A 20,000-nucleotide genomic window follows, 5' to 3' on the forward strand; every position below is an offset into this window, starting at 1 on the left:
GAGACTTTTTTTTTCTAAAGCTCCACATTTACCTGCACTTGTTTTCTCCTTCTCACCTTTCCCTTAGCCAATGAAAAGGTTTCTGCTGAAGGTTTCTGATTAAAGCTCAGTCTGTGGTGCAGCTTACAGCGTCCATCACGTCACTTTTACTAAGATAAAACACTGAAGCGTGACGTCAACCTTTAAGTGTCGCTGTCGCAGAACCAAAGAGTGACAGTAAACAAGCAGGTTTAGAAATTTGAATTTGAAGTAACGTTAAAGTGCAGCTTTAAATCATACATATAATATCTTCACAGTTTGGGTTTTCCTGTGAGGGATGGCACTGCTTTGGCTGTCAACAACATCCAGGCTTTTACTTTGAAGGAGCATAAGTGAAAGAGTGATTGTCAAGTCTGAGTTTTTTTGTTTTTTTTTTTCCCCATAGTTGGTTTTGTGAAGGAAATTTATTACTATTTTGAATGTGCATTGTTTTGAGGGAACATCTGAAGTAAAAAAAAAAAAAAAATTTTTAAAATCCCTTTTCATGCACCACACTGCCAAGAAGGATTTCATACAACTTCATGTCCAAAAATGCGAACTATCCCTTTAAGCATGCCCCATTATTTCTGTGAGGTCTGCAGAGCTTTGCCTTTTCTGCGCTACGTCCCGCTCAAACTTCCTGTTTCAGCAGGAAATACATCAGATCAAGAGAATAAGAGTCCTTTTGGGCTCTTTAATAACTCCTCAGTTTGACGGGACCTGGCTTCAACAAATACTGGTTGTGGACGATGATGATGATGATGATTTTATATAATTCAACTTACAATCTGTCCCATGAAATGAAAATGTTCCTTTAAGATTCCTCTTGAGTTCGATTACAAATTTCCCCAAAAAGATTTAAAAACGAAATTAAAAACTTTGAAATCTGGATATTTTTAGTTTTATGTAATAATCGTCTCTGTGAGTTTGTGATGTGCAGGTTGCAGTTTTATCTGCAGATCCGATGAAATGGGTCAAAAAAAATAATATTCTGGTTAAGGCATCATGGTAACACTTTACAATAAGAGTACAACAATTAACGTTAGTTAATGCCGTAGTAAACATTAAGTAACAGTTAACTAATGTGTCTAAGAATCATGTAGTAATGCTGTTCATGCTAAGGTATTAATTTATATGTTATTTAAGGGTTATTGTAGATATTATTAACATTAGTAAATGCCATAATCATCATTAACTAATAGTTAATTAACCATTACAGCATTAACTAACGTTAATTGTTGTACTGTTATTGTAAAGTGTTACCGGCATCATTAAAGAGCAAAACACTGATTACCTTCTCTAAAATGTGAACATATTTCCAGAATCAGAATCAGAATCAGAATACTTTATTGATCCCCAGGGGGAAATTACTTTTTGTTACAATAACAACTCCCACTCAAAGTGTAAAGTAAAAAGAGCAAATAGTCAAGAAAAATAAAGAAAGGAATATAAATATAAATATAAATATAAATATACATAGAATAAAAAGAAAGAAAAAATATATGTACAAGTGCAAACATGGACAGGAGTTATTGCACTATAGGTTATTGCACATAAGTATGGTATTGAATATGGATTATTGCACAGAGGGAATTTGCACAAGAGTTAGTTTATGACACAAGAGTTAGTTTATGAACACAAGAGTTAGTTTATGAACACAAGAGTTAGTTTAGCGAGTTAGTTAGCTTCATGTTTCGCCACATCTCCGTGCAGGTGCACGTCTGTAAATCGGAGAAAACATCCTAATATTTTCGGGTGAGTGACAGACGAAAATGTCAACATCAGCGAAGATGAACTTTAAATCATCTTTCGGGGAATCAGATTCAGAAGACAAGAGAAGTTAAACAAGAGAAGTTAGCCTTTAAACATCATCAGTACATCAGTTTATTGAATTAACACCTTGAACTTAAAGAAATACAAAGGATTTTGGAGGCGATGTTCATCCACAAACCACCGAGGGAAAGGAAAAGCCGAACAAACCGACTCAAATTCAATTTCACAATCGCTAATCTGTGATGGAGTCCAGAGAGTGTGTGTGTGTTTGTGTGTGTGTGTGTGAGTGTGTGTGAATACTAAAGTCTTATCCCTAATTACTATGCGGCTGCTGACTTTTCCACCCCGGCTTTGAAGCGCTGGCACTTTGATGTGAGCGTCAGATCGCGGCGAGCGGGAGGAGGAACACGGGGCCTCGTTACCCAGAGACCCTCGGCGGGCGCTCGCCAACAAAGGCAGCGGCTGCCGTCGCTCCCGGTTCGCTGTCGGGTCACTCACACTGCAGCTAATTAGTTTCAGGCCTGTGTGTGTAAGAGAGTGTGTGTGTGTGTGTGTGCTCACATATTCACTGACTGGCCCCTTTTGCCTCGAATATTAACACACACTCGGAGGTTTCACTGTCCTCAGCGTTAGATTAACCAACTGGAGGATCCACGGCGATTACTCCTCTGTAGTAAGCTTTCTTTAACTGATTTCTGTGTGTGTGTGTGTGTGTGTGTGTGTGTGCGTGCGTGCGTGTGTGTGTGTGTTAAAGTGTTGTTAGTTCTCTTGCAGTTTATTCCCTCTTTGCATCATCTTTGCATTTTTTTCTTTTTCTGTTTTTTTTTTGGGTCATTTTGTGGTAAATTACTTGTAATTTTTGAAAATATAATATGATTTTGATTATAACATCATTATTAGGATTGTTATTACTGCAACAACAACACCACCAGCAACAATAATAATAGCGCTAATAATCATTGTTAGTGCTATGATTATTTATTATTTTTCATTTTTATGCTGACCGCTGAACAGCAGATCCTGATTCACTGATTGGATCACCAGTGTTGTCAGTAAAATGTAGTTGAGCGTGAGAAGTAATAGAGTTAAATTATTGATGAATTAACCTGTAAAATAGTATTTTAATGTTGCAGCTCAGTTGGTTTTCTGCATGGAGAAGCTTCTCCTGCAGAGGAACCAGATGAAGAAAGTTCAAGATTTCCCTCTGAGATGTAGAAAATCTCACTGGATGGAGACACTCGAAGGCATGTGTGTGTGTGTGTGTGTGTGTGTGTGAGGAGCAGGTGTGAGTCCAGACTCTGACCCAGGGTTGCTTCCTGTCCATCTGGGTGAGACAGTGGGAGCTCTGAGGCTGCAACACTGCAGCTCTGTGTGGCCGAGCAGCTGAGGGGGGAACCCCGGCTGCACGCCGGGGTCCGAGCCGGCCTCCCAGACGGCCGCCCCGCCCCGCCCCGCCCGCCCGCCCACCCGCCTCTCAGAGCGGCAGCAACGCCGGCGCTGCGTTGTGTGGCTCTGAATCACAGCCCCGGTGTCAGAGCGCCGCTCGACGCCCACGCCGCCAAACTATACGCTCCGATTCAGCTTCATTAACGAGGCCGGACGCTGGAATTTTGCTTTTGGAGCGCAGAGAGACAGACAAAACCAAATATCACAACATATTTAACCAAATACCTCCACATCAATGTTGTGACCAAATCACAGAGATGACTGATTGGTGCCTTCATAAGATACTGAGAAGATATAAGAGATTTCAGCTAAACAATGAATGGACATAAATAGTAATGCTAAAAAAAACCCATCAGTAATGTGGATATGATGACCAAGCAGGAGACAAACAATAAAACAGCTCAAACAGTCTCATAAGGTCAGAAAATTGCATTTTTTTTGTTGTAATGCAGCCTTTAAAAACATACTATGTGTACTTTAATATCACAGTATTGATAAGATATCGATAAATCACCTTGTGATATCCATAAGGAATCTTTTAATCACAAAATACTAAATAGTCAAATTAACGTTCATCCCACTGAGCTGGAGGGTGATGTTAGGAGATGTGATGCCAAAGTAAACTCTAAAAGTTTCCAATAATCTTTCTCAAAATGTTTCATGACTAATTTGATCCATTTTTAAATAAAAACGGCCTCGCTATTGTCAGTTTCGACAGCAGAGTTGTGTGTCACGATATCCCCAACCCACCAAACCATCACCATGTGATTCTACCGATATCTGATAAATAATAAATATTGAGTTTTCATGCCCTAACATCAGCACAAGACACAATACAGGACATAATAATAGGCATAATAATAATAAATACGGCTCATCAGTGACAATATAGGTTATTACAATAATAAATATGTCATTTCATCATTAAAGAAAACAAACAAAAGAGAAACTGCCTCAAAACGTCATCAGAAAAAGGAAAACGGAAAGGAAAAGCCTTGGCCAGAGCCACAGGAAGGGTCAGGAGTGTACTGTGCATTTCACATTCCTCAGTTAACATTGAAATATGTAATAAAATGAGCCCAGTGAGGCCGGCGCAGGGTGACTGTGCAGATCTGAAGCGTGGGCGCCGATCAGGCTCTGTCACTGTCGTCAAGGAGCAGGCGAGGAAAGAGGCGGTGGTGTTGTGGGTTTTTTTATTTAATTCATTAATTTATTTATTTCCCGAGGTAAAGCCGGCCCAGCGGTCGCTCAGCTCCTCGTGTTCCCACACAGCAGCTCGTGTCGGCCCTGCAGCGCTCAGCCGGCGGCCTCCATTAAAGGAGCGTACCGGCCACATTTTTACATCACAACAAACCGTTTTGCAAATCACGGGACGGGAACTAAAGTCCAGCGGCGTCAAACTCAGACACTGAAGGGGCCAAATTAAAAAAACACAACCAGTTCAAGGGCCACACAGGGACGATGTTTATTAAACCCTTTCTTTTTGGATTATTTTTAGGCATTTGTGCTTTATTTGATAGTGACAGTGGACGGGGAGGGGACGACACTACTGTTTAGATAAAAGGGCCGTAACGTGACAGAGTAATGTGGGGGTGGGAGTTTGTTTTTAGCATGTTTGCTAATGTTAGCCAGGTAAAGTTTCCTAACCTTAACCCTAATCCCAATCCTAACCCCAACCTTAACCAAGTGTTCGAGCTAACAGAGGCTAACGAGCTCCCTAAAAAAACACCTGATCGGTTAACAAGCTAACGTTCACGCATGCACACATGTCGATTATAGAAATTAGAAGAGATTAATAGTCTGTGTGTGCTGACTCATCATCTCCACCAGCGGTAGTTATGTTTTTGCTGACAGACAACATTTTGCGCTGCTGTTTGATATCCTTCAGTTTCAGTTTTTGCAGCTTTCGGTGAATTTTCTTCTTCCCCGTGTAGAAAAGCCTGTGAAGCTGCATCAGCTGCACCTTGAGGAAGCACAAAGGACGGTGTTTCCTGAAGCTTTGTGCAGAGGCGAACCCGATGTTGGTGTTGGAAAATGCCTGGATTTTACTGTAGCAGCGCACCGGGCCCTCAGCTGGTAACAGACCAGACGGTTTGTTAGCTTCTTTTTGTGCTTCTGTCCGGCTGCACGGACATTTACCTCTGAAGATGCAAAATGTCGGGAGGGGATTCTGGAAACGAAGCAGCCGTTCTGAACTTCAGGGCTTATAGCGAGCACCGCCTCAGTCACAGTGCAGGCTATCTAACACCATCTATCACACCAGAAACCTGTTTATCATGAGTAACCTCGCTAAAACAGGCGATGTGATAACTCAAAAACACCAGTTTGCATGAGCTAACAATAATTGGTTTTTCGCCCGACGTTCCCGACACACAGCCGGCAGAGCGCTTCCTTGTACAGGTGTGTTTTTTTTTTTGTTTGTTTTGTTTTTTTTGTTTGTTTGTTTCTTAATATTTTCATCCAAAGTGATGTTGACCCTAAAAATATCAGTGTTCATCGACAGTCATGTAAAACAGTTTATGTTTTTACTCTGCCTGGTGTCACACGGTGTGTTTATTATCTTTATTGTGCCAGTTTTGTTGTTATGAAAAAGTTGTTTTACCACAGAAGTTGAATGGGAGGAGAGCGGCCTTTTTTTCGTGCATTGTTGAAGCGTGGTGGTTACAATTAACGTTCATGAATTCGTTTTAGCAAGAAGCAACAGTCCAGCGTTGTCACTGTAGCAACCAACCGCAAACTTTTACTTTCTTCTGAATCGGCCAGATGACCACGGAAAACCGTTAAATGACCGTTTTCGAAGTTTTCGAAATGTCCTCGGCGCCGCAGACGAGCGCAAACTGATCCCGCCGGTCCGGAACGAGCAGATGTTCCCGGAACAGAACCAGATCCAGCGCGCAGCGGCTGCCGACGGAGCGCCGACCGCATGATAATCAGGGACCTGCAGCTGTGCTCGGCTTCATTAAGGCTCTCGGCGGAGAAGGAGCTGAACCGGCAGCAAACTCTTGAGTGAATTTGGCCAAAAAAAACTCAACAAAATCAGGTGATTCCTTCAGAGGTGAGCAGCTGTTGGACGGGAACGGGGGAATTCTGTGCGATGCAGTCAAGCTCTTCACCTCTGCTCTGAAAAGATAGTTTTATTCAGTTTTATTTAGTCACTGCCTCAATCGTGCCCCAACCTCTGTGGTCTTCATTGTATTTTATTTATTTTATTTATTTATTTATTTATTTTACCGCACTTTTTAGTGTGTTTTTAATGTGGTTTTATTGTTTTATTGTGTTAAGTGTGGCTGTTTTATGTGCTGCTATGGCATTGCAATTTCCCTGCGTGGATTAATAAAGTCTATATGAAGAGTTCATTTGCAAAAACAGATATCTCCATTTGAATTTATTAAATCTTTTCAAACTTTTTTGAATTTGATTACAATTTACTTCATATTTATTTCTATTTTTTATATGTTTCTTTAGCCTGGCATAATGTTTATTATCCTAAATCATGCTTTGTTTGTGTGTGTATATATGTGTGTGTGTGTACTCCAAGCAGTATCAGTGAAAAAGGTGTATTGATTTTAAGGATGGCTTTTATCTGTTTTTGCAATGAACTCTTCATATCTATCTATCTATCTATCTATCTATATATCTTTAATGTGCAAAGATCATTGAGCTTCCTGTCAGATTCTGCAGACGGGGTGTGTTTTCTTGCAGCTGGAGGGAGAATTTTCATGAACCGAAAGCAGAATGAAGCTGAACTCTTTCATCGGGTGAAACGAGTGTTTCAGCCGAGCCGGATAAAACAAACAGGCCCACATTTTCTTCATCAAACGCTTTAATAACAGGCTAATATTGGCGCTGCGTATCGGTGTAACATCATTATGAAATGACTTCATCTGCATTTCCACGGCGCCGCGATGACATTTCAGCTTCACCGAGCTCAAACCCACCTACTCCCACATGGTAAAAAAAAAAAAAAAAAAAAAATTAATCACAAATGCGAGCTTTTTCGGCACACGCGCCCACGCATCCACGTCTGCCTTTTCATTATCGCCGCTGACACAGATGCTGCACGGGCACGAGCACGTGCGCGCGCGTTCTCACCGCTTTTGTTTGCACACGCTTAAGCAAATTATAACGTGTGCAGGATTAAAATATTACAGATGTTTCCCTGCGGTTTCGGGACGTTTGAGGACACGAGCAGGCATCGTCTCGGCCACACGAACCAGATGCCTCACTGCAGAGGCTTTTCAGCGTGTTATTTTGGCACCACACACACACACACACACACACACACACAGTTGCTCGGTGATGTAAGTGGATGTGTTTGGTGCAGATTAACGAGGTATGACTGGGAGCCTACAAAGGCATCAGGGTGCCAAAAAAAGAAAAAGGTGATATATAGAATAAATTACTCGCTTTTTTTCTCCTACACACACCTACACACACACACACACACACACACACACACACTACGCCATGTAGACACTGCTGCACAAACACACACTCGCCTACACACACACACACACACACACACTCTTCCTCGGTGCGTGCTCTCGGTGGCGGCGGCTCTCTGCAGGATGCGTGGACTCGTCTCCGTTCACTCTCATTGATTCGTCTCTCTGCTCGGCAGGTTGCCGTGGAAACGAGAGGCGGCGGCGGTGGCGTGCGCTGTGCGCGTGTGTGTGTGTGTGTGTGTGTGTGTGTGTGTGTTGCTCGGCGTTGAAGGAGGCTCTGCCGCCTCAAGGACGCTGGAGTAGTACGCCTGAAGTCACCCCGCTGCCCTCTCCTCTCTCTCCTCCGCTCGCTTCCGACACTTTCTCTACTTCTCACCATCCCTCCCTCCCTCCCTCCCTCCTCTTTTTCTTTCTCTCTCATTTTCTTTCTCTCCTTCTCTCTCCTCTGCTTTCTCACCTGTTTGTCTTTGCTTGTGTTGCTTTTCTTTCTCTCTCTACTCCGTTTGTTCCTGAACCTTTTCATTTTTTTATGCACGTGACCCTCACTCTCTTTCTCCTTTTCCTCCTCTCCTCCTTTCTCGACATTTTTTCAACCCCCCCCTTCCTTTTCTTCCACTTTCACCTCTCTTTGAACTCTCCATTTTCTCCTCTTTTATCTCATTTCTGTCTCCTTTTCTCTCTCGCCCATTCTTCTTTTTCCTGTTATCTGTCTGGCCATTAATTGAGTCTCAGCTCATTTCTTTCTAATTTCGTCTCTGCTCTCTCTCTCACTTCTTTCCCCTTTCTCTTTCCTCTGTCTCTTCCCTCGTTTTTCTCTCTCTCCGTCTGTCTCTGCTCTCTTTGTACCTTCTCTTGTTATTTCTCCCTGCGGTCGCTTTAACGCTCCTCATAACATGCCCTAAAAAGGGAGGCATTGCTTTTCCCGGCGTCCACAAGTGTTCCTGTGAGCGAGCGCGGTCACGTGATGCGTTTCAGGACGGTTACGTAATCCCGAGCTTCAGCCTCATAATCAGTATGCCACGCTGGATCTCGACTCCTCGTCTTTTATTTATGATCCTCTGCCGATCCCGAGGACGTGAAATTTGCCTCGCTCTCTCGCATAACGACATAAATTCTCCGTGTCGGGCGAGTTGGACGCCGGCCAATCAGCGCACGCCGTCTGTCGGGGTGTCGTTGACGGCGGAGGAGGGTCAGCGAATGAACAGGCGCTGCATTTCCATAAAATATTCAACTCAACTGCGAGTGAATAATTAAATGCTGCAGAAAATAAAACAAATGGAGGCGTGTTTTCGTGATATGTGTTTAAAGCTGCACTGAGCGACATCACAGCCACTTTACAGCCTCAAGTTGTTATTTCCTGGTTTGAGTTTCCTAAATTTCTGCATAAACTCCTCCTGTTCCTCCTCTTCAGCCCCTCGGCCCTTCAGCTTCACTCAAAGCGGCTCTGAATCGTCACATTCTGCAGAGAAACGTGTCCGCATTTTAGTTTGGTGGTTTGTCTGTGGCTGCCGTCAGAGAAAGTTCATTCAGAGAAGCGTCACCTTGTAGCTGAAAGTCTGCAGCCTCGCCACATTTTCAGACTGGAGCTCAGAGCAGGGCCGTAATGCCCATATACAGTGAGAGGTACAAGTCCCCCCCAATGTTCAGGCACTCCAAAAATGTCCCCCCCAAAAAATATTGCTGGAATATATTAGCAATCCAATGTTCAGGCATATCTGTCCCCCCCAATGCTGAAATGGTGGTTTTGGCCCTGGCTCAGAGACAAAATAATCCCAGTTAATCCAACAGGGGCCTTGAGAGAGGCTGGCAGGCCGGCCAAGAAAGGTTGATTTTTTTTTTTTTTTTCATTTTGATAAAACTTGGCTGGAAAGATGAACTGAGAAATGATTAGTATCGATAGTTTTGTAAGGTGGCGTATTAGAAGAGAAAAAAATTACGAAGGGGAGAATATTCTGAGAAAAAAACTTAAATGTGGAAATGTTCGAGATATTCTCTGAGATTAAAGTGATACATTTCTGAGGAAAAACTCACAAATTTATGACCAATAAAACTTAAAAGAAAAACAATTTTTTTCCCAAGTTTTCTCTCACAAATGTGTGACTTTATAATCTCAGAATTTTCTGTTTTTTTCTCACAAGTTTGTTAAGTATTTTCTCATAAATTTGCCACTTCAATCAGAGGATATCTGAGTATTTTTTCTCATGAATTTACAACTTTAATCTTGGAAATTCTTAGTTCTTTTCTCAGAATATTGCCCCCTCTCCCGGCCGTGTAATTTTTTCCCCTACAGTGGCCCTAACATGCCACCGTACTGTTAACAGGATGAGAGGATGATCATTAAATGTGTTAGATTGTGTTCAGTCGGACAGTCAAACAGATGAATTGTGACAGATGTTCATCATCATCGCCACTGGCAAAGTTTGTGCTGCCCGTTGTGCTCCTGAGCAAGGCACTGGGTCACTGGTTCAGTCCAGGGAACAGACTGGGACAGCGGGTCTCAGCCCCGGACCCCCCGCCTCACGTGACCCTCATAGGATTTGTGATAATTACAAAACTGTCTCTTGGTGTCCAATCATCTCTCAGTGATGAGATTAATGTCTCAATCTCACTTGTGTATAATTTTGTGAAAATTCGCTGGATTTCCTTCAGAATAAACTTGGAGAAAAGGCAGATAGCAAATCAGAGAAAATTATGAACAAACAAACAAACAAACAAGTTCAGATCAGTGATGCTGGGTTGATTTCCTCGTGTTTTACATTATTCCTCATTTTGCTGGGGACCCCCTGGAGGACCCTCTGGGAGCCCTGGGGGGGGCCCTGAACCGCACTTTGAGCACCACTGGACTGTTTAGTGTTTAGTGTTACGCCTGCAAGCTTTTGCAGGTGCTCTTGAGCAAGGCACTGAGTGTAACTTGAATACTAAAGTCTTGCTCGTTCTGTCTGTGTTTATCACTACCATGCGTACTCTGTGTCCGTGCTCGCTTGCTTGCATGTGTGTGTGTGTGTGTGTGTGTGTGTGTGTGTGTGTGCGCGCACGTGTCCAGGCTGTCTGTTCGTGTGGTCTGATCAGTGTGTCATTGTGTGTCCCCTCTCCCTCTCCCTGCCAGTCACCCCGGAGGCCATCGGCTTCCTGTCGGCGGTGGGCGTCTTCGTGGTGGCGCTGGCCGTCCTCTTCCTCTTCATCAACAAGAAGCTGTGTTTCTCGCGCGTGGGCGGCCTGCCCTGCCTGGAGCAGCACGGGCGCAGGAGGAAGGGCCGGCCGGGAGTCCGCCAGGGCCTCGGTGAGTCACGCCTTAATCCAACAGCGCAAATTCAAACCACAAAACTCAATCAGACGGTCATCAGACCTCGTTAAGTCTGTTCACTTTATTTAACACGTTTACACCCTCACTCTATGAAAAGAATGCAGCGTATGTATTATTTTAATTATTGTTAAGTATGCAAATTAGCCCTTTTGAATCAGTGGGTTTTTTAACTTGACAAATCAGAAAAAAAGTTGGGCAAATAAAGGAGGAGGACAGGAGGAAGAGAGAAAGAAAAAAGAGCGAGGGAGGAGTGGAATGACGGAAGAAGGAAGGAGGAGGAGAGGTTGATGGGTGTGTGAATTATTTTAGTGTGTGTGTGTGTGTGTGTGTGTGTGACTTCAGTTAGAGTCTAGAGAGGAAAGAGGTGTGCGTGGGCGAGTGTGTGTTTGCACAGTGGTTTCTGTGGGCGAGAGAGAGAGAGAGAGAGAGAGAGGGAGGGAGTGATGTCTGCCATCGCTCTCTGTAGGAGCTCCCATTAAAAGCCTGAGCGCTGCAGCTCCGACAGACGAACACGACAAGACGCTCGTCGTGTCTCTTCTTCTCTGTCTGAGTTCGTCTGAAGGTCGCTGAAGGTCAACTGAACGTTAAACTAGGAGGTTGTGAGTTTGAATCCACGGGCAGATTCACGACGGCGTATCAGGGCCGCTGTGGGGAAGAAATAAAAACACAAAGCCGGGAGGGAGAGAGAAATTCTCTGAGATTGAAGCGGTGAATTTACGGGAAAAAAAACAAAAACAATCACAAATTCATGAGAAACAAACTTGAAAATTCTGAGATTTTATAAATTCACAAATTTGTGGGAGAAAATTCAGAAATTCAAAGAGAAACAGAGAAGTAGAGGACGGTGTTTTTGTCTGATTATATGAATGAAGCCAGAACTGAAAGATAAGTCATGAAATGATGTGAAATAAATTGTCACAATTGTTTAAAAAAAAAAAAAATTGAGCAGCTGATTCAAAATCTATGACAGTGCATATTTGGAGAAAAAACTTTCAAGATCAAAGAGGTAAATTTATGAGAAAACAACTCACAAATTTGTAAGACAAAAATCATAAATTTATCAGAAAAAAACTTAAAATTTCTTAGATTATAACGTCACAAATTAGTCACAAAAGTCAAAAAAATATCATTTACGATATTTTTTTTCTAAATTTGTAAATTTCTCCTAAATTTAACACTTTAATCTCGTTTTTTTTCTCAGAATATTATTAAAATATTGTTAAATATTTTCAAGAGACAAACCCTCCACTGTCATCATTTCACAGGAAACACTGTAATTATTATTGTTGTTCCTTTTTTTTTATTATATCATCTTGAAATATGGTGATATTATTATCATTATTTGTTTCGTTTTGACTTTCTGCTTTCAGCTGCAGTTTAGTTTGAGTTAAAGCAGGTTTGCTAGTTTTGGTTAATTTTAATTTTTTTTGAACATGTTCCATTTTAATTTAGTTTGTTAGTTTCAGTGTTCAATTTAGCCTTTTTTGTAATCTGCGGTATTTATCGAGATTTAAAAAACTCAACAAAACATCAGTCCATTGTGAAAAATGTTTTCACTTCGGACAGAGACATTTCCTCTTTCATTTTACTTTAGTTATTTAGTTATTAGTCATGTTGTTTTGTAAGACCTTCTTTTTATTTGTATTTCCGTTGTTCCACACCCAGTTTTCATTATTGTGTCAGTTTCCATGATAGTAAGAGAGAAACACAGGAAATACCGACAGAACTCGAACGCACCGCTCCCTTCACGTCACTGCAAGGCGTCACTTTTCCCCTGAAAGCTGTATCTGTTTCCACGGAAACCGGGGGGAAAGGTCACGTTGAGTCCCGTCCCGTCCCGTCCCGCTTGTCAAACACAGATCAGACGCCCGTCCCGCGCAGCAGCTGCAGCTCCTGCTCTGGTATTTCCAGTTCAGCCTCCTGAGCAAACACTCACATCCTGCTGCGCCTCGCCTCGCTCGCCCAAACCGTCAGGCGGCCAAAGCCTCCGGAGCGTTCTCGTCTTCAGGTACTCAGGTGCTCAGGTAGGGGCTCGCACACACGCCAAACATTTCTCGCAAAGCTCAAAGCGAGGGAGGGAAGTTTTAATCTTGAAAACACACTGCTGAGCTGAGCTGAGCTGACATCAGACCTTTTCCTCCGTTCAGTACCTGTTGCTTTTTTTGTTTTTTTGTTTGTTTTTGTTTGTTTTTTTGAGTTTGGGTTGAGACACAAACACCAACTCACCTGGCCAGGCCACGAGGGTTTGCTCAAATAACATTTTAATAACATTTACCTCAAACCCCCCAAATTATCCATTGTGTTACACAGCAGCATGCCAAAGACCCTGAGCTTTAATTGAAGGGGTTGAACAGAAACATGGCATTAACCTTTTAGGAGTTACAGTCAGTTTTATTCACTGTCAGCTTATTTTCAGAGGCTCAAAAGTCACTGGACACCTGACTGAAAAGCAGCTTCATGGCCAGGTGTGACTTTTTCCCTCGTTACTCTATGACAAATTAAGAAAAAATAAATGAATAAAAGCTCTGTAGTTCATTCCAAGGGTCTGCATTTGCATTTAGGGGCTGTTTTTGGCAGCTGTGTGCAGGTGAAGGAGGCCATTAAAAAAATCATTAAAATCAAATCAAATCTACCAGACAGAGAGCAAGAACTCTAGGAGCAGACAGATCAACGGTTTGGAAAATCCTGAAAAAGAAGGAGTGCACTGGTGAGCTCAGCAACACTGAAAGGCCTGACTGCTGATGTGTGTGTGTGTGTGTGTGTGTGTGCACTTACATACATGTTTGCAGGCATGAGAATGTGTGTGATACGAGCACGTGCTCCGTGTGTGTGTGTGTGTGTGAGTGACAGACCAATCGGCTGAATGTCCGTCAGCTGGTTGCCGTGGCGACCGCTCAGGTAGCTGACATTCACTCAGTTGCTGCCGGCCAATTATTGTCAAATTATGAGAGAGAGAGAGAGAGAGAGAGAGAGTAGGGCTCGGTCTGCCTCCCTCGCCCACGGTCACCTCAGGGGGGCAGTAGTTTGGATTTCTCTCGCCCTGTGGTGCAAAATAACCACAATGCACTTGTGGGGGGTCGACTCAGCGACTCTGATCAGCTGGCGAAGGATTCCCCGAGACGAGCCGCTGAGGGCATCAAGACAACCACATTTTCTGTTTTGTAGCTTTGTGCTTTGTCATCTGTCTTTTGTGCTGTAAAAGATGTTTCAACCTGCCCACAGTCATTTGATTTAAAACAGGCTTTTATTCTGAAAAATTACTAAAGAAACATTTAGAAAAAAAAAGGCTCTGGCCCTGGAACATTTTTTAATGCTTCTTTAAGGCACCTTCGGGGGTTCTTAATAGAACCTCTTGCTGAAAGGTTCTTTGTGGAACCAAAAGTGTTTCTTCTACGGCATCACTCCGAAGAACCAGTTCCAGTTAGCACCTTTATTTCATTTTTCTGTGTAGAAAAAAAAAACAGGCAGTGAAGGGACCCCTTACCAAAAAGAAGTAAACTTCTAGTTTACCTTTCCAAGTATACTTGTGGAGTTTGAGTATACCTTATCAAGTATACTTTCCTTACCAAGTATACTTGTATTTATGTACTAGTAGTGTACTTACATATGTACTAGTTAGTATACTTACAAAGTATACTTATACTAAAAGTATCCTGATTTGGCCCATTTTTGAGCATACTCGAGTAAACTTCAAGGTTACTTTACTTATATAAGTATAATATCCTTACTACTAACTGTTTTTCATATTGCATAAGGATGCAAAATTTGTTCTCCATGTTTGACCCATCCCCTGAGGGAGCGGTGGGCAGCAGCGGTGCCATGCTCGGGAATTATTTCGTGATCTAACCCCCCAAATACCAAGTGCCAAGCAGGGAGACAATGGGCAGCATTTTTAGAGTCGGCTGGGGATTGAACCCCCAACCTCCCAATCTCAGGGCGGACACTCTACCACTAGGCCACTGAGTTGGCATAGCCTTACTTGAATCAAATAGCTGAGTGGAGAGGTATCTGAAAAGTATACTTACCTAAGTATTAGTTCACAGAAAGTATACTTAGTTCATAAAAAGTATACTTATAAGTATACTTGAGTATACTACTTTTGGGTAAGGGAGTACACTACAGGTTCAATCACAGTGTATGTGTTATGGCAACTACCTCAAAGTATATCAAGTATGTTATATTTGGAGTATACTTAAACTTTGTCTGTGTACTCGTCAGTATAAACTAAGTATACCTTTGTTAAGTATATTCCTGATAGTACATTCAAAGTAATCTGAAAAGTATACTTACCTAAGTATTAGTTCACAGAAAGTATACTTAGTTCATAAAAAGTATACTTATAAGTATACTTGAGTATACTCCTTTTTGGTAAGGGACACCTAAGTGAGCTTTACTAACATAAAGCAATAGGCTGTTGACAGATGACAAATTAAAATGGAAGCACACAAGAACAGGTTGGGTTAGTATTTACATTTCATTTTTATCCAGCAGTTGCCTTTAAGTGACGTTAACCTTAGCCAGCTGTGAGGGGTTTAATGGGACATCCTACGCAGCGAAGGAACCGCTGAGTTACTTACATTTTCTTAGATAATTTCCTTCAAATTTCACCAAATCAAGGGACCTAGGTAGAATGCATGCAGTGCCTCCATGCTCCCTAAACATGCTGCCTAACCAGGAAGCTTCCACAACTAACTGCTCTCATGTTTTCTCTTCGCTCCTCCTTCCTTCCTGGGTTTTCCCTCATAGATTTTATAGATCGTAACCTTTCCTTTTCTTTCCTTTCCTTTCCTTTCCTTTCCTTTCCTCTTCTTTCCTTTCCTTTCCTCTTCTTTCCTTTCCTCTTCTCTCCTCTTCTTTCCTTTCCTTTCCTTTCCTTTTCGTTTCCTTCCTTCTCACTTGTTGCCCTTTCACAGTTTTGTTCCTGCAGCCTCCCAGCCTTTCCTTTTTGTCACCTCCTGTGTTTCCCTGTGTGTGTGCATGTGTGTGTGTGTGTGTGTGTGTGTGTGTGCATGCGTGCATGTGTGCGTGTGTGTGATCTTTCCCTCCAGTGAACAGCTACGGGAACGACGATGACGACGACGACGAAGACGACGCCTCCTCCTCCGACAGCGAGGATGAGATCCTGAAGCAGTTTGAGATCTCGGTGTCGCGCTCGCAGAGTTTCCGGGCCGCAGCGAACGGCGGCGAGCCGCAGAGCGAGCAGAGCCAGCCGCCGCCGCCCAGCCGCCGCCACAGGTTCACCCGGCTGCTGTCCGACCAGGAGGAGGGCAGCACGGAGCCGTCCGACTGCGAAGGTGTCGTGCCCAAACCTAAAAACCATGTCTTTCTGCAACAAGAAAAAAAAAAAGAAGAAGGAAGATAAACAAAATAAATTCTTTTGCATTCTCTTGCATGTATCAGCCTTTAGGTCATTGTCTCGTGCACCATTTAATAAACAACAAGAAACATTATATTTTAAAGTTAATATTTACTCTTTCACCGCCACCCTTCTCAAATGGAAGGCAGTGTTTATTCGTACTTAGCGGTGCCAGTTAACTCACATTTGCACATAACACTTTCTGCAATTTCTGCTTAAACTACAATGTTTTCCACACACACTAAATATTCCCCAGGGTGTAAAACTCTTACAAGACGACGCACTCAAAGCTCAGGAGAATGCCAAGGTTTTGCAAGAGAATGCAAAATTGATCAAAAATCGTTTTTATCCAAGCCCCCAGTTTCTTTAAAGACTCCATGTTGTTGTTTTGCCACATGCAAGGAAATAACTGAATAACTAAAGCAGTTACAGTATGTGCATCAGATGTGGGACAAATATGACTTTGAAATAATTTGCTCATGTTTGTTTTAGTTTAGTTACATAGGTTTTTTTTCCCGCTCAAAGACCTGTGCTGTGAATTCCATGGTGCTGCGTTCACGTGATAAATTATAAAAATAACTGTGATATTTGATATCTGACTGCAGTAGAAGTAGAAGTACTGTTCCTCTGCTGGTATGTGACTGCAGTAGAAGTAGAAGTACTGTTCCTCTGCTGGTATGTGACTGCAGTAGAAGTAGAAGTACTGTTCCTCTGCTGGTATGTGACTGCAGTAGAAGTAGAAGTAGTGCAGTAAAAATCTCCTGCAGTAAAAGTCCAAAGTGTCTCATGTCAAATGTCCTGGCAGTAAAAGTGACTGAGCTCCTTTTTCCAAACAGTAACTGTGTTAGCTGGGATCTTTTCCATGCAGTTAGAAAAGGAGGAGAGAACACGCTGCACACTGCATGCTTTTAAAGGGACATTACGCTTAACTGAAGTGAGGACCATGTAAACTCAACTGACAAATTGTGAAGGCTGGGTCTACATGGTTCTCGTCTTTTTTTCCGAACTTTCTTATTTTCTGCCAGTTGAGTCTAAATGGCTGCAGTTTTTTCATTGTGCAGCTTTTATTGTGAAATTTGGAAAATAGAAGCAGGGTCCTCTTCTCATCTTTGCTGACTGAGCTTTGAGCTTTTATTGTGAAAGGTTCCACAGTCTGTCACTGATCATTTGTTCTCTGTGATGGATCTTTTTTCAAATGTAAAATTACTGACTTTTAGAAGTGCACAAAAAGCTACTCAGTTACATTACTGTGAGTAAATGTAATTAGTTACTTCTGTCTCTGCATGTGGAGCGGAAATATCACACAGGTGAGTCCCAGAGGGGCGGGGCTTACCACACCTGGACAGTCTGTGCAGGATAAGATGAGCACGCCGCCGTAGGAAAGTGTGACAGTTACAGTTACATGTAAATGTCCCTGTGCTCATTCCTGCACAGCAAGTGACCCCTGACACACACACACACACACACACACACACACACACACACAGAAGCATGTATATGCTCATATGTAAGCATACATGCATGAATGCTCTTTTAGCCACAAACACATGAACGCATGCAGAGATCCTTCTGTGCTGCTCCTCTCTCTCTCTCTCTCTCTCTCTCACACACACACACACACACACACACATACACACAGAGGTCCACAATCTACTTAATGTTACCCAAACATCGAATGCGCCGACGTGCAGGTAAGCGGCCTCACCGACACAAACCAATCAGAGAAGCGGTGGGATCCTCTGCTAATCCCGCTCGGTGTAAACGAGCCAAAAGGCCAAAAATAACATTTTTTACCGCAGATTAGAGACAGTAAACAGCTCAGAGAGGCTCAGCTTGATTGGACCACAGATAGCAGCACTCTGGATCTCTGGATTAATTAGGACACTTGTTTATACTCTGATAGTTTCCGGTGCATTAAGAGCGGATCAGAAGGGTTAGGGTTAGTGGCAGGCCAAGGTCTCACACACACTTTTTAATTTCACCGTGTGAGTGTTTCATGGGTCAAAGTATTGTTTGCATAGTGCTTAAGCGAAAAATATAACTAGATACCAAAAAAAATGCATTGTGTCCATTCATTTTTTTTCTCCCAGTTTTGGCTGCTGAGCTCGGACTCAGATGTGTGTGATTCATTCTCCTTTTCCCAGCCAACTTGATTTCTGCAAACGCTCCTCAAAAAAACACAGCGCCCAACGTTTACCAGTGCAACTGCGTATCACCATTTTAGTTTCCAAATCATTTCCAAATCTGTTTCAGTGTTCCTCAAATCATCAAGACTAAAATAATGATTCATAAGTATAATCGCAGCAGCTGGCAAAATAATCAGGATTACCACATGAGGATGGATCACGGCCGCTACTCTGCCAAAACTGGCCGGTGGAGAAGAAACCGTCGGCGGTCGGTCGGTCTGTCTGTCTGTCTGCACTCGGCTGGTGATGATTTCCCAGCAAATGAAAGCAAATTTAAAAAATAAATAAATAAATAAATACCTGCAGACACACACAGGCCTGAAAAAATGAAACTTAGAAATGGTCTTCTAGAAAAAAAAAAATCCAAATCACATCCCACCTGTTTCTGATATGGCTTGACAGGATCAAAGATCATCAATTATCAATTTCACAAGTGGACTAACTAATACTACCAGTACTACTACTGCTGGATTAGCTACTCAGAATCTATCCCACCATATATTCTCATATGCAAATTAGTGTATAGTATAGTATAATATAGGCATAAATTTATGAGAGACAAAGGCTGTGTCCGAAATCACTCCCTAATCACTATATAGTGCAAAATGTAGTGGACATCCGATGGTCACTAACCAGGCAATATATCCCGTCATGCATTGCGGACAAGCAGCGACAACAAGTTCACTATATTGTCCACTACATTGAATTCCCTATATAGTGAGTAGGGAGTGAATGAGTGAGTGATTTCGGACACAACCAAACTCAAAAATTCAGAGATTATGTCGTCGTTGTGACTTCCTGCTCTTCCAAGCCCCGCCCCATGCAGTACTGGCCACGCCCACCGGAAGTTACACACACACACCTCAAAATCAGTCAACCAGTCCAGAGGGAACACACACTCAGACGCAAACTGCTGATGCAGAACGATGTCCCGTTTGTCATAAAAAGCTGCACATTGTAACCTGAACGTGGAGCTGAGAGCAGTGAAGGCCGGTCACAGTGAAGTGCAGTGTCACCCGACCCACCACCTGTGTGTGTGTGTGTGTGTGTGTGTGTGTGTGTGTGTTGCTGCCTAATACACTCTCGAAATGTGCAGTTTCGCCTCTCAAGTGATTCGGGTTTAATTACTTGTCCCGCTGTGGATTGGCTGTCATTAAGCAACATGTGAGTCGAGCTGTGGCATTACTTCCAGTTGCACAAGGGAACACACACACACACACACACACACACACACACACACATGCGCTGATGACTCACCTCAGCCTGCTGCCATGGCGACCGCTCGGTGACATTGATGTAACAGTCAGACTGGCTCTTTAATGACGGTGAATTGGAGTTAATTGCTATCGATTTGTGGGAGGTACAGCTTGTACCGAGAGCGTTTGTGTCTCAGAAAAGGCCGAGGTTTGACAAATAACATGAAGTCGCCTCCGCTGGAAAAGGAGCAATCGTAGGCAATTTTTTTTTTTTTT

General features: G+C 42.8%; 1 protein-coding gene across 1 annotated transcript in view; it reads left to right on the plus strand.

Annotated features, from left to right (window-relative positions):
• The window catches only part of syt16 (synaptotagmin XVI), a 33,201-nt gene that overhangs the window by 4,459 nt on the left and 8,742 nt on the right, over window positions 1-20,000 (plus strand). The window contains exons 2-3 of the mRNA XM_030044129.1: window positions 10,789-10,962; window positions 16,035-16,280. Of these exons, the coding sequence (XP_029899989.1) occupies window positions 10,789-10,962; window positions 16,035-16,280 (420 nt within the window). The remainder of the gene's footprint in view (window positions 1-10,788; window positions 10,963-16,034; window positions 16,281-20,000) is intronic.

Source organism: Myripristis murdjan, chromosome 22 (assembly GCF_902150065.1).
Source record: "Myripristis murdjan chromosome 22, fMyrMur1.1, whole genome shotgun sequence".
Taxonomy (NCBI): domain Eukaryota; kingdom Metazoa; phylum Chordata; class Actinopteri; order Holocentriformes; family Holocentridae; genus Myripristis; species Myripristis murdjan.